Below are 14,727 nucleotides of genomic sequence, written 5' to 3' on the forward strand. Positions count from 1 at the left end.
TTGCTTATTTAATTGCCTTCATTTTTTTCCAGGCAATAAGGAGAATATCTGGATGCATGTTGATGCAGCATATGCAGGGAGTGCTTTCATCTGCCCTGAATTCCGACATCTTCTAAATGGCGTGGAGGTTTGTGATGCTCCCCGGGGTATTTAGGGTTGTGTGGCACCTCAGCACCACCTACCCTTAGTGTGAAACAGTCTTGTCTGTGCCTGCTGTGCATTAGCTCCCTGAAAAGAACAACCTCTAGCAGTAAAAGCCTTCCTGGCCCCCCGCAGGCCTCGCTCTCTTTGTACAAGAAGTGGTAGGCACACACCAACTCCTGAATACTCAGAGTGTTCCCTGAAGTTTCCAGCCCCTTATCCACTGGACGGCTCACAGTATTGCCAGAGCTGCTGTTCCCACAGGACAGGACATACCAGCTTGTAAGATTCAACTGAGGACCATCACTTTGTTTAACATAGGGGAGGGTGTGTGTAAAAAATGTATACATCTAGGAATAGAGAATATAGGGCAGTCTTACAGGATGGGGGACTCTATCCTGGGAAGCAGTGACTCTGAAAAAGATTTGAGGGTCGTGGAGGATAATCAGCTGAACAAGAGTTCCCAGTGTGACTCTGTGGCCAAAAGAGCTAATGAGATCCTGGGGAATCTCGCATAGGAGCAGAAGGTTATTTTACCTCTGTATTTGGCACTGGTGTGACCGCTGCTGGAATACTGTATAGTGTGTCCAGTTCTGGTGCCCACAATTCAAGAAGGACATTGATAAATTGGAGAGGGTTCAGAAAAGAGTCATGAGAATTATTTTGGGGAAGTTCTATGGCCTGTGTTATACAGGTGGTCAGACTAGATGATCACAATGGTCCCTTCTGGCCTTAAAATCTATGAATATTGGAAACAAATGGTTACGTGGAAAACAAAATCATAACATGCTTTCTAGACACTAAATGTGACTAACAAGTAACTTTAATCTAAAGCTGTTTATCTCACCCAAAGTTCTTTCCAGCGTACACCCCTTTTTTTCTTTAATATGGAGATATACCTATCTCATAGAACTGGAAGGGATCTTGAAAAGTCATTGAGTTGAGTCAAGTCCCCTGCCTTCACTTCAGGACCAAGTACCATCCCTTATTTTTGCCCCAGATCCCTCAAGGATTGAACTCATAACCCTGGGTTTAGCAGGCAATGCTCAAACCACTGAACTATCCTTGCCCCCGCGCCCCCACCTTTCATGAATCAAAAGTGCTATCCTCTTACTTCCTCAGAAAAGGCTGCCAGGGCATCCCTTTCCTCCCTCCCCAAATATATTCAAGTAAATATTTGATATGTACCTCAAGGTAAGGTTCTCTCCCCTGCTGTGTTCACTGTCCTGTTAGTTCTGTCTTACAATCCTTCATTTGCATTCAGTTCAGACTGGAGATCGGAGACCCACTGTAAACAAGATAAGACTCAATTTAGTTGTAAACAAATAGATGGAGAGACATCTCAGTCTGACAGCAAATCTGTTTTTCACTCTTCCTTGTGTCTAATACCTTGATACAGAGCTTAAGAACCTGTTTTCAGTGTATATCCATAACTCCTTACATAGTCCTGTACATACATTTCACAATTATATTGATGACGAATGTGACACTGGCTTTCATTTCAAACCTCACATAAAATTCTTTAGTCAACCAGAATGTACATCGTAGAATCAGGAGATTCCTGCAACCCTCCTACACACTCTCTTGTCAGTTGGCATTAAGAGGTTCTTGGGTCACAAAAAGTGAACAATATTTTTTGTCTTTTAAAACCAAAAAGAAAGGCTCCATAGATTCTTAAACCTCTACTTTCCTGTGACTGTAACCCAGAATTCATGCTTGATCAAGATGTTGCACTTCTGTACAAAATATCGATAGTGATGGGTAGAAACCAAACTTTGTATAAGTCTGGCCATGCTGGCGAAGAGGATTTTCTTCCTCTGGCACTGTGAAAAGATATTGGAGGGGGCACCATATGTTTGTGTGTTTTACCACGAGCCCTTGCACTCAGCCAGTCTAGTCCTTGTCCCCATCCCACAATGATCCCCAAATCAGCAGAAACGACTCCAAGAGGACCTGGGAGTTGCTCCTTTCCGCAGTTTGAATCTTGATCAGGACTTCTTTTAAGTACCAAGTAGGGCAGATTATATCAAAATGTTGGACTGTTGATTCAGTCCACTATCGAAACAGGGGTCAGCTGTTAAATTCAATCCAGATCTCCCCTAAATTTAGAGAAAGGGCTGTATGTCCAGTGTTTTGGTTTGGGCTCATCTTAGTCATCATTCAGTAAGTTTGTCCTACAGGCTAAGCTACAAAAGGCAGCAACCTAAACTCATAACTATGTTCTTAGGCACATTTGGGAGGAATTTGTTTAAATAAGGTCACATTAAAAGATTTGAGAACCATTGATCCACGTTTGATATGCTCCTCCTGGGAGTGAATCCCCACAGCTGCTTTTAGAGCATAAAATTTGAGCAAAAATGCAGAGTTGAACACAGACAAACTTGCTCCACAGAGAAGCAAAACTTAGCTATGCCAACTCTCACAATTTTATCATCTCAAAAATGGCTTTCGTTTCGTCATGGTTACCATGGTAGAGAATATTTTAACATCCTAATTCTATAAAGTTTAATAAATATAACAACCACTATCTCACCTGTTTTGAAAGTAAGACATAGAAGTATTACTATATTCCACCTAAGGGACATATACTGTAGGGTTGCCAACCCTTCAGGATTGTCCTGGAGTCTCCAGAAATTGAAGATTCATCTTTAATTAAAGATTGTCATTTGATGAAACCTCCAGGAATACGTCCAACCAAAACTGGCAACCCTACATATAAGGCCAGACTGTGGCTGTGTCTATAACAGACAGCGTTTAATATTTGAAAATGAGTCAGTTGAAATTTCTTCCAATAACTCTCAGGTTCTTTTTTCTTTTCCTCTTACTGAGTCACTTGGCACCTAATTGCTCAGATAAGGGTGCTGCAATTTCCTGATGCTCCCCTCACACCATCAGATAAGTCCTTGTCTTCCACATCAGTGGAGAAAATATCTGTTTGGTAAAGACAGAAATTTAAACAGAGCAGCTCTGACAGACTAATAAAGGAGGAGGAAAAACTAACAAACAAAGCATTTCTCTCTCATTCTCTTTTTTTATCAGCAAATGAAGCTTGCTGTAATTTCCTGTGTGGGTTTTATTAATTATTTTTATTGGTTCCTGTAGGAAATGAATCAACATCCATTGCACAGCCAGCATCTGTCAGTGTAGCAACTATTCAACAACTCTGAATAGATTCCCTACCTCAGATATTAGAAAGATAAAAAACTTCTCCAACATGAGCAACCACTGCCCTTTCACCAAAGATGAGGAAGTTAATGAGAAACAAATGTGAAAAGATAGCTATTAGGTGGCGACTGGTGCTTCAAGATCCCCACTTCTCCTTTGTGTCCCTGATATTCAACATCAATGGCTGCCATAGTACCTAAACTAGAAAACTTTCAACACAAATGTCCTTCATGCCTTTCACAGTATGGGAAGCTTCTATCCTGAATACATGTCGTGCGAAGTTGATATTGTCAAAAATGTAATGTATAGCCATGCATTCTGTGTGGAACTGGTTGAAAGTGGGTTTTTTTGTATAAATTTAGTTTAGATGAGAAATGACTCTTTGACTAAAAGAAAAAAATTTAGGGAAAAAATTATTTTTGACCACCTTTAATTCTGTGTTTAGACGGACTGAAACACAATTCTAGATCAAAATCTATTACCTGTGTGTGTGTGCGTGCACATATAAAATATATGTGTATGTTTATAATATTAATTTCTCACTCAGTGAAATCTAGGAACTCTTGAGTAGAAAATGGGTTAAAAACCAAAACTTGGGATGTCTTTTGTTTATAATGAGATTTTTTTTGTTTACATTGAGATGATGTTTATATAAGATATATATTAAAATAAAGTTCAAAACATCTATATTAAAAGCACATTATCAATTGCATAAGTCAAACATTCAAGATTTAGGAGATGCCAGAAGTTAGGTTGTCCAAGCACCCTGAATTCTGCTCCTTTGTGTGTATGCATAATGGCTCTGATTCAGCAAAGTGTACTTAAGCATATGTACAATTTTGAGCAAGCATGTAGTCCTGCTGACCCCTGAAGGCTTACATGAGGCTTACGTGGTAGATATTCCTTTTGCTGGTCCTCTGTGCAGGAGAAATTTCACCCAGCATGCACATATAACTCTCATTCACTTTAGATGGAGCTACATTAGGTATTATCTTTAAAGCCACTTTTCAGGAAAACATTTAGTTTGTTTTAGTGCTGTCCTGAATCTGGGTGCAATTGGCAAAATTTACAGTGCTTTTATAACTTGAGGACTCTGACCCATATTTTTTCTAATTCTTCTTTTTTTTAACCCTGTCAGTTTGCAGATTCATTTAACTTTAACCCTCACAAATGGCTCCTAGTGAATTTTGACTGCTCTGCTATGTGGTAAGTAATACAGGATATATAAGGTTGTCAGAAATAGTGACCTTTATGGTGAAGCACACTCTTTCTAAACAAGAAAAGGAGTACTTGTGGCACCTTAGCTCAAATAAATTGGTTAGTCTCTAAGGTGCCACAAGTACTCCTTTTCTTTTTGCGAATACAGACTAACACGGCAGCTACTCTGAAATCTTTCTAAACACTTATTCCCTTTTTCACATAGATATATGGAGTTTTGTGTAGTGTTTGCCTGAGTGAATGATTCATAGTAACATGATAAATTATTTGACTGGGGGGGTAGAAAACCAGAGATGGGTCTGAGCCCTGAAGTTTGGAGCTAGACATGAAAATTCAGGGATTCAGATCTATTCCATTTTGTGCCCATCATTTAAAGAAATGAATTGCACATTACACCAAGCTTCTTTCTCTAATTTGATATGGTCTCTCTGAGTCTTGACTGCACACTTTAAAGGCCTTTGTTTATAGAGTCTGGACTTTAGTAGATTCAGAGCGAAGTGATTCAAAAAAAGCCTTTGTAAATGTTTTTCAATGATTTTTATTATTCATGTGTGAGGAGCAAGACTACATTTTGTGTTCCAAAGAGGTGCCACAGAGAAACCTGCAGGTACATCGGGAACACAAAGCAAAATGGCCTAAAGGAAACAATCATCATCACAAGGAGAATAATAATAAGCAGAATAATAAAAAAATTCTCATAACAAATAGTCCCATAGCTAGGACTTAGAGTTTCCCAACAAAACTAAGTGTACTGCCAGCATCTTGTAGTCACCCACCATCTGATTATATTGATTACCAAAAAGAGCTGCTCAGGAAATGGTAAATATTTTCCATGAAAAATTTCAAAAGAAAGTTTTTTTTAAAAAATCATTTTTTAAAATAGTTCAGTTTTCAAAAGCTGGGTGGTGGTGGGGGGGAATGCCTTTCCGTTTTTTGTTGAAAAACTAAAATTTTCATTTTGGAAAAAAGGCTATTTTTCATTTTAAAAAAATCAAATGAAAATTTTGGAACAGTCCTAATTATCAATACTTTCCCTCTCTCTTATCTTCAGCATTACTAATGTGTAAAAACATGAGACTTATGTGCCTATGGCTTCATCCCTAGTTACAAATGTACATAACACCATGTAATAGGATTTTTTCAGCTATTAGGTTAGGGTTGCTAACTCTAAACTGTCCAGATCAGTGTCCTACTGCACATGTACTTCTTTTTGGTAGGTATCAGTAGGTTATTATGATTATTCATTACTGTAGCACCTAGGAACCCTCATCATGAACTAGGACCCCCACTGTACTAGATGCTGTGCAAATGCAGAACAGAAACAGTCCCTGTTTCTCATGTTCTGATTCTGCCTCATTCTTACTGGTAGTCACATCTCAATAAAGAGTATTTTGTGGTTTAGAACAAAGCCCCTAGAGTGTAATTATCTCATGATGGGATGTGTGTCTCTGTGTAGACATTAGACGGGAGAAGGGCGGAATTCATTTTCTTGCTTCCCATTCAACTCCCTTTCATGATTCAGAGAACCAAGTGTCCAAGAAGCCACTGATGGAAGTGAGGAAATGAACCATCATACTCTTGGCTTTCTTTCTCAATTCAGTTCTCATAAATTAACGAGCCTTTTATGGCAACAAAAAGTAATAAGAAACTCAGTAGCTGGATTTATGAGCAGTTAGAGCAAACACTTTTCGTTTCTTCGAAAGGAAAGTAGTGTAAATCACAAAATAACTACTGAGTGGTGCAATATCTAGACATTGTTAGAGTATGAATTTGCTCTTCCTTGCACGGACATAAATCTATGGGGTTACAACAATGTAAAACTGGTGTAAGTCAGAGGAGACTCAGGCCTTTAAGAGGAGATTTTCAAAGGCACAAACAGCAGTAAGATGCGTCATTTACAGTTGTGCCTTGGAAAATCTCCCCCTTAATCCCTTCCCCTCATAATTCTGTGAAGCCAAGGTAAAAATATATAAAAACAATTACAAACTCATTTTTTGAATTGTATTGCCCCTACTCTGCCAAAGCCCAGACATTTAAAAATCTGTTTATATGTGTGTATGCGCAATTGCAAAAAATAACCTTAAAAGAATTCACTCAAAATTCCGGGCAACCTTAACTTCGTAAAGACCAGATTCTCTTCATTTTGAATTCTTTACTTGGCAACTTTAACATTTTGAATGTAGTTTTTTAAACCGAATTTACCAGGGTTTGTGGTGGCGGTTTATCATGACACACAAATTCTATGATGTAGAACAACTTTCTAGACAGCACTCGAACAGTAAACTCACATTTTGTGTGTTGGTTTGTGCATAACCCTATGGAATGAGGTAGGGTTCTTCCTAGACTCCAGAGGCATATAGTCTCAGGCCCTGAGGTAGTTTGCAATTCACTGTGGATGGATAAACTATATCTATTTAGTTCTCAGTCCACAAAGCAAGGTCCCTATAAATCTTGTCCAAACCTGGGTGCTTAAAGTTAGACACATTAATCCTAGTTTAGACCCCTAAATAAAAGTAGCCTGACTTTCACACGAGTAAAAACCTGCAGTTCCTGTTGAAGTTAATGGGTGCTCAGAAGCTCTGACAATCAGGCCCCTTTTAGTCAGGTGCCTAAAATTTGGATTTACATGCATAATTTCACGCACCCTCCTTTCCTCCAACCTGGGTCTCTGGAGCTGCCTCCAGGGGAAGTAGGAAATGGAACTGCCATCTCATGGGCTTCCACATGAGGGTGGGAGCCACCTCTGTTGGGCTCAGGCAGGGTCAGGCTTAGTTCAACCCACTTCTCCCTATTCCTGCGGCAGTTCTGGCAGCCATCAGGGCCTCTCTTCCTTTCTCTTTAAATGCACTATTAATTAGTAGTTATTTTATTAGTCTGATTTTTTTATTATTAATAAAATGATCCTGTTGTTATCAAAAAAGAGCAAAACCACTCCAGCCAGGCCAATAACACTAGCAGCAGAATACCTTCATTTTACTCCTCAATAACACTGAATGATCCCAATGAGACCCATTTCTGATTCCATCAGATAAAAGATCTCACAAAAGCAGCTGTTCTCATAAGATTTTGACTCCGTATAGAGGAAAATCTCATGAGATCTGGGAAGATTTCTGCCACTTTGGGCTGAAGCTTCATGGGAATACATTGCAAGATGTTGGTGCCATTAGGGCCTCACTTCAGCAATGCACTTAAGCATGTGCTTAAGTCCCATTGATTTAAAAGGGAATTAAACATGTACTTAAAGGTAAGTCTACGCGTAAGTGCTTTGCTGAAGAGGAGCCTGAGACCAAGCCTGAACCCAAATCCTGAACTGCAGCCTAAACACAGTCCAGGTTTAAACATCACCTCTCTTAAGAATGGGAATTCCACCCAGTACAAAGGCGCAATACTAGATGGGAATATATTCACAAAGGTTGGGATTTTCAAGGAGCCTGAGGGCTTGTCTATGTGGCAATTTAGTGTGCAGTAAGCCAGGGTGTGATCTACAGCTCACAATCCTGCCACACACTAACTAGCCAGTTAGACCCTGCTATCATACACTAAAAGGTCCATAGTGCACTTTGACCTACTGCTGTTCCAAAGCATCAAAAGTGCACTAAGGAACTTTTAATGTGTGATAGCAGGGTCCACACAGCCAGTCAGTGTGCAGGAAGCCAGTGTGATCTGGATTCACAACCTGGCTTGCAGCACACTAAATCGCCAGGTTCACTAGCCCTAAAGAAGTGAAATGGGAACCAAGTGCCTAACTCCTTTACGACCCTTCAAAAATCCCAGCCAAACATGTCTAATAATGGGTAAAATTTTCAAAAGCATTTATGTGATTTAGGAGCCTAAGTCCCACTGAGGTTTCAACCTAGACACCTAAGTCACCTAGACACTTTTTAAAGTTTTACCCAATATTTAAACACTGCCATTTCTTTTTACTACAACATCTTAGGCAAGCAATAAGAGTTGTAATGAATATTTATTGAATAAATAAAATAGTGGCACAAACTAGCACTGATATAGTTTGGGATTGGAGACATTTTGGTTATAAATGTTTGTTTAAAAACAAAAAAGTCACTCCAGCTTGCAACTGCACAGAAAAGAGTGGTTGGCACCTTTGATAAGGTCAATTTAATGCAGCCACACGGAGAGAGAAGTACATTTTGTATCCCAGTGGTGGGGTTGACGGGTCCTCCCTCAGAGACTCTAAACAGGAAATACTTGTCATTTTGCCTTAGATACTTGTTAACCACACTGATTTGTTTTGAAATAAAATAGGGATAAAATTTCTACTTTATGTAAGTGTGAAAAAAAACCACTCCAGGTTAATACTCAGCAAACAAAATCTTGACCCAGAAGTAATTTTTTCTTTTACAATTTTTTTAAATGGCTTAAGTGTTTCAGTTTTCAGGCTTGAAGAGTTTACTGCATACAGGGGGCTTTTGAACATATTTTTTTAAAAAAGGAAAATGTTTTTTATAGTTTAAAATAAAATTTTACAAGGAGTTAATCTATAATAAGAAGTAATCACTTTGGTTATTTTCTTTATAAATTAAAATTGACATGATAATTGAGGTCTTTAAAAGCTGCAGTTGTGCAATCAAAATAAGTAACTACTTTTCATAATGATTTCATTATTCTATTCAGAGGGATTTTTATTGTGCACTTGGGGGTATGAAGCTTTAATGTGCAAATCTCAGCCAGCTAGATCTTAATGGGTCTATTAGCATGACTTCAGATCTTTAAGAAAGCTTCAACCCCCATAAGGTATCAAAGGAACTTTCCAAAACAGGTACAGAGACCTTAAATCAGACAGTGGTATGCACAGATGAAGGTAAGGGCATGACTTAAACCCTCAGATGTATTCAGTGGTAGAAGCTAAAATCCATTGTGGGGAATCTTAACTATTCAGGACAAAATTTAGACCTGGTGTGTGCAGATGCAGCTCTGTTGGCTTTGTTTCTTAGGATTTTAGATTTTTTTAAAATAAAGCCCTCTCAAATAGACATTTTCTTATTGTCAGATAGAATCTTTGAGACTTTTATCTGGGAAAGACCATATCCCCTTTAAAACAATAACATCCGTTTAGTACTTGCAGGGCTCACCAACACCATTGTTTCTAATAGTTTAAATATTCAACTATGAGCTAGTAGGAGTGGGAGTTGAAAACATTTAGCACCTTTTGAAAAAATTGCCACACCATAGCAAATGTTTAATCAGATTTCCTTTCTCTGGCATTGATCAATACTGGATGTTGCAAAAGAAGGGGTCGATCTCTAATTCTAATGATTCATTACTTCATACCTCCATAGTATGGTAGCAGTTTCCTCCTGACCCCACTTGGCCCAGGCAAATAATTAAGCAGGCATGTAACTTTGTGCACAAGTCCCATTGATGTCAACTGCTGCTCATGCGCTTAAAATTATGCACCTGCTTATCTCCGTAAATATAAGGAATGAATGTTATCTTTTGGAACATGATATTGAGCGTATATAGAGTGTGTGTGTATTTGACATATTCTTACGTGCATACAAAGAGTAAGATATTGGAAAATTAGATATTTAGGTAGAAATTTACAAATAATTCCAATTAGAAAAAAACATGCAGAATATTGTACAAGAAATAGGATTTGTTGACCATTTTCTCTTCACTGTCCCATACTAATGTTCTTAGTTATTTTATCAAATATTTACATGCCTAATATGATGACAAATAGTCTCTACCTTTGGGGTATCTAATCTCATTTTATGTATAATGCCCATTACTTGTTGTGTATGAGTGACTCCCTCTACAAATAAAGATTATGCCATCAAAATATTTATTATTACCAATCAATATGATGTAGCTTCTTCCCTTTACAAGAAAAAAATATTTGCTTTTGAAAGTTATTCCAGCTACACTGCCCACTAGTTTTACACTCAATGGAGCTTGTCTTTCAGAGATCATTACATTATATCAAGCCTTCAAAGCCATGGTACCTCTCACATTGCAATTGCTTCAACATATAGCTGGAAACCTTGCGTTCACCACTAATTTTACTGTTGTCTTAACTAGCTCACATGTTCTGGTGTGAGTGCCTGTTTTCCCTGTGGAAAGACTTTGGGTGTGTTTGTTTCCTGTCTGTTTTTTTTAAATATGCAGTAAGAGTTCATTGCTGCAGACCCTAACTTCAGGGCTTCATGCTTACCACTGTGTGAGCGGTGCCATAGTAGCAAATAAAGGTTTGCAGGATTGGGCCCTAAATAAGGAATAGACAGTACATTGGAAATATGTGACTGACACTGATTTTCCTTATCTGATTTCCTGACCTAATCACCATTTAATTGTCTTTTTTCCTAGGTGAGACAATGCTGTGATAATCTAATCCATGTTGGTCTTTTTGTGCAGGGTGAAGAAGAGATTAGATTTAACAAATGCCTTTAAATTAGATCCTCTTTACCTGCAGCATTCCCATCAGGAATCTGGTAATTTTGCATTTGAATAAGATCTTTGTTTTATCCACACTTTTTTTTTATTGCAAAACTCACTGAAAGGTTAGGGATAAAACTTTTAAGAAAATCTAAATATCATTTCCAAAAGGGACTAGGATCAGATTTTCAAACATATTTAGATGCCTAGAAGGCAGATAAGTGCCTAGTCAGATTTTCAAAAGTGCCTAAACAGAGTTAAGCACCTAATCCCTATTTAAATCATTCAACATTTTTAAATGTTCACAACTTTCTGTTCTGCAAAACAATTAATTATTTTGTTTTTTGCCCAATTCCAGATGGAAGCAAAATTTCAAAATATGAGTTTCCCACAGGAAAATTTTTGACCAGCTCTAGCCATAAACCCACATAAATTAATAATCTTCTTAAAAATAAAGTGTTTTAACTTGTGTTTATGCAGCTCATTCCATTCACAGGAATGAGGGCTCTGTGCAGAGAGATCTTTCTCCTGTTTATTTGTGCTTTTCCAGAAAGAAAACTTGTATAATAATCTAAAAAATTCTGTATATATTTGAAGTTTAAGTATTGTGAGGCACTTTTTTAAACAATATAGTGAGAAAAGATAGTGATTGATCTGTAATGCAGGGCTTCATAAAGTGACAAGATGGTAGCTGCATTCTCCAAGGATGCAGAAGTAAATGAAGTAAATTTTATCTGATATGAAGGTGGTTGATGGAAAACAGTCTTATGAAGCTGCATCATGATAATACCAGAATATTTGCAGCAAGACACACACACCCCTTTATATGGAGTCTCATTTATTGAGTCTCTTAAGGCATATCAATCAAACTGTTCTTTTGACCCTCAAGTCCAGCCCTAGCTCCCCTTGACTCAGGAGTCACAGAGCACTCCGTCAGCGTCTGCCCTGATAACTCAGGCTGGCTGCAGTCCTTGATCAGCTTCTTCAAGCTGGCCCCTTTCAGCTCCGTCCTTTACTCCCAGGTAGGGCCATTTGCATCTCTGGAAGCTTCTCTTTTATCTCCAGGCCTGCTCTGATTTAACCATGTGACCTACCTGTCATGTGGCTACACTAATTTTCCCCACTTGGGGAGGAGCGCTGAATGAGTCACAGGTGGGGCTTGCCCCATTAAATCTTAAAGGTCCAGTCATCCCATGACAGAGGATAAGTGAAGCCTACAAATCTTGTGCAGACCTGGCATCTTTGTAAAATGCCAGTGAAGACCTTGCAGCTCTTAGCCCATGCATAGGCTATCTTGATGGGTTAATGTTGCTCTTGGCACATATCCAGTAATTGCAGAATGGCTTCTGTCCGATCACCAGCTGCCCCCACCCCCCTCCCTCCAACCCCCACAATTGGTTAGAACTGTGCAGGGGCAATTACAGTTGTGTACGGTACCACTGATTAATGGTACAAGTTGCATAGTAACTTTCCCTGCCCTGGAATTGGAACTTACTCTGTAGTATGGCTGTTCTCCTGACTCCTTCCATTTCTGCTGAATATGACCCCTTCGGCCACAAGGACATGAGCCTCTGGGTAGCAACCACGAAGTTGCTAGGGACAACTGCACAAACTGAGCGGTGCTGCCCTAGTCGCTGCCTTTCCCTTTTGTGTATCCCTCCTTCCCCATGTAATTAGGCCTATTTTATCTCTGCACTGTGTAAGGAAAGGGGAGCACATTTTTCAAAGTGAAATTGCTACATTAGGAGGAGTTTGCCCTAGTTAGATACAGTTTAAAATAAGTAATTTAATTAAATGATATTTTTCAATTGCACATTTAACAATTACATCTGTCAAAAACAGGGCCCTTCACTTGTCCATTATAATGGTGTGTGATTTCAAACTACTTCAAACTACTAGGGGGACAGTGTGTATTACCTGTTATATGAAATAATACAATGTTAAAAAATTTTCTTGTTGCATCAACATTAGGCTTTGGTGCCAGGCCCTGGGATTTCCCAACCCCAAACATCTCATTCTAATTTAAATGAGGTAATTCTAGGAGATAGAGAACAAAGTAAACTTTTCTACCCCAAAAAGAAAAGGAGGACTTGTGGCACCTTAGAGACTAACCAATTTATTTGAGCATGAGCTTTCGTGAACTACAGCTCACTTCATCGGATGCATACCGTGGAAACTACAGAAAACATTATATACACAGAGACCATGAAACAATACCTCCTCCCACCCCACTCTCCTGCTGGTAATAGCTTATCTAAAGTGATCATCAAGTTGGGCCATTTCCAGCACAAATCCAAGTTTTCTCACCCTCCGCCCCCCCCCCCCAACACACACACACACACACACACAAACTCACTCTCCTGCTGGTGATAGCCCATCCAAAGTGATCACTCTCTTTAAAATGTGTATGATAATCAAGGTGGGCTATTTCCAGCACAAATCCAGGTTTTCTCAACCCCCCCCCCCCACACACACACAAACTCACTCTCCTGCTGGCAATAGCTCATCCAAACTGACCACTCTCCTTACAATGTGCATGATAATCAAGGTGGGCCATTTCCAGCATAAATCCAAGTTTAACCAGAACGTCGGGGGGGGGGTGTTAGAAAAAAACAAGGGGAAATAGGCTACCTTGCATAATGACTTAGCCACTCCCAGTCTCTATTTAAGCCTAAATTAATAGTATCCAATTTGCAAATGAATTCCAATTCAGCAGTTTCTCACTGGAGTCTGGATTTGAAGTTTTTTTGTTGTAAGATAGCGACCTTCATGTCTGTGATTGCGTGACCAGAGAGATTGAAGTATTCTCCGACTGGTTTATGAATGTTATAATTCTTGACATCTGATTTGTGTCCATTTATTCTTTTACGTAGAGATTGTCCAGTTTGACCAATGTACATGGCAGAGGGGCATTGCTGGCACATGATGGCATATATCACATTGGTGGATGTACAGGTGAATGAGCCTCTGATAGTGTGGCTGATGTTATTAGGCCCTTTGATGGTGTCCCCTGAATAGATATGTGGGCACAGTTGGCAATGGGCTTTGTTGCAAGGATAGGTTCCTGGGTTAGTGGTTCTGTTGTGTGGTATGTGGTTGTGGGTGAGTATTTGCTTCAGGTTGGGGGGCTGTCTGTAGGCAAGGACTGGCCTGTCTCCCAAGATTTGTGAGAGTGTAGGGTCATCCTTCAGGATAGGTTGTAGATCCTTAATAATGCGTTGGAGGGGTTTTAGTTGGGGGCTGAAGGTGACAGCTAGTGGCGTTCTGTTATTTTCTTTGTTAGGCCTGTCCTGTAGTAGGTGACTTCTGAAATGGCCCACCTTGATTATCATGCACATTGTAGGGAGAGTGGTCAGTGGTTAAACTGAATATTAGCTGTCATGAAAATTGTGAAATTGACAGCACTGGAATCCGAAGTCTTCTAGTCTCCCCAGGTAGAGAGCAGGAGAAATGCAAGCCCTGCTTAACATTGCCCACCAAAGTGTTTCCTACTTGACCTGGATGTTCCACCTAAGGGTGAGGGCAGTTCAGTCTTTATGCCTTTCCCTCTCCTTAGTCTGCCAATAAAACTACCAACTGCAGTGGTATTTTTTTCTGATATGGACATAATAACTCAACAGAATACTCCACATAGGTCCTCATATGATGTCTCTTGGTCATTACCAATCTGATCCAGATTTGAACCGGCAGTTTGGAGATAAATTGCTCTGTGTCCTATCCTTATTTGCCAGCCCTTTTCCAGAAATAAGAGCCACATTTTTCAAATTCAGGTGCCTAAAGTGGAGCTGTTCAATGCATATTTAGGCACCT

General features: G+C 39.3%; 1 protein-coding gene across 3 annotated transcripts in view; it reads left to right on the forward strand.

Annotated features, from left to right (window-relative positions):
* The window catches only part of DDC (dopa decarboxylase), a 122,153-nt gene that overhangs the window by 72,332 nt on the left and 35,094 nt on the right, over window positions 1–14,727 (forward strand). For all 3 annotated transcript variants that reach the window (XM_084621294.1, XM_084621292.1, XM_084621293.1), the window contains 3 exons: window positions 33–127; window positions 4,445–4,512; window positions 10,897–10,973. In XM_084621294.1, coding sequence (XP_084477420.1) covers window positions 33–127; window positions 4,445–4,512; window positions 10,897–10,973 — 240 coding nt within the window. The remainder of the gene's footprint in view (window positions 1–32; window positions 128–4,444; window positions 4,513–10,896; window positions 10,974–14,727) is intronic.

The sequence above is a fragment of the Lepidochelys olivacea genome (assembly GCF_965140295.1).
Source record: "Lepidochelys olivacea isolate rLepOli2 genome assembly, chromosome: 2".
NCBI classification, from domain to species: Eukaryota; Metazoa; Chordata; order Testudines; family Cheloniidae; genus Lepidochelys; species Lepidochelys olivacea.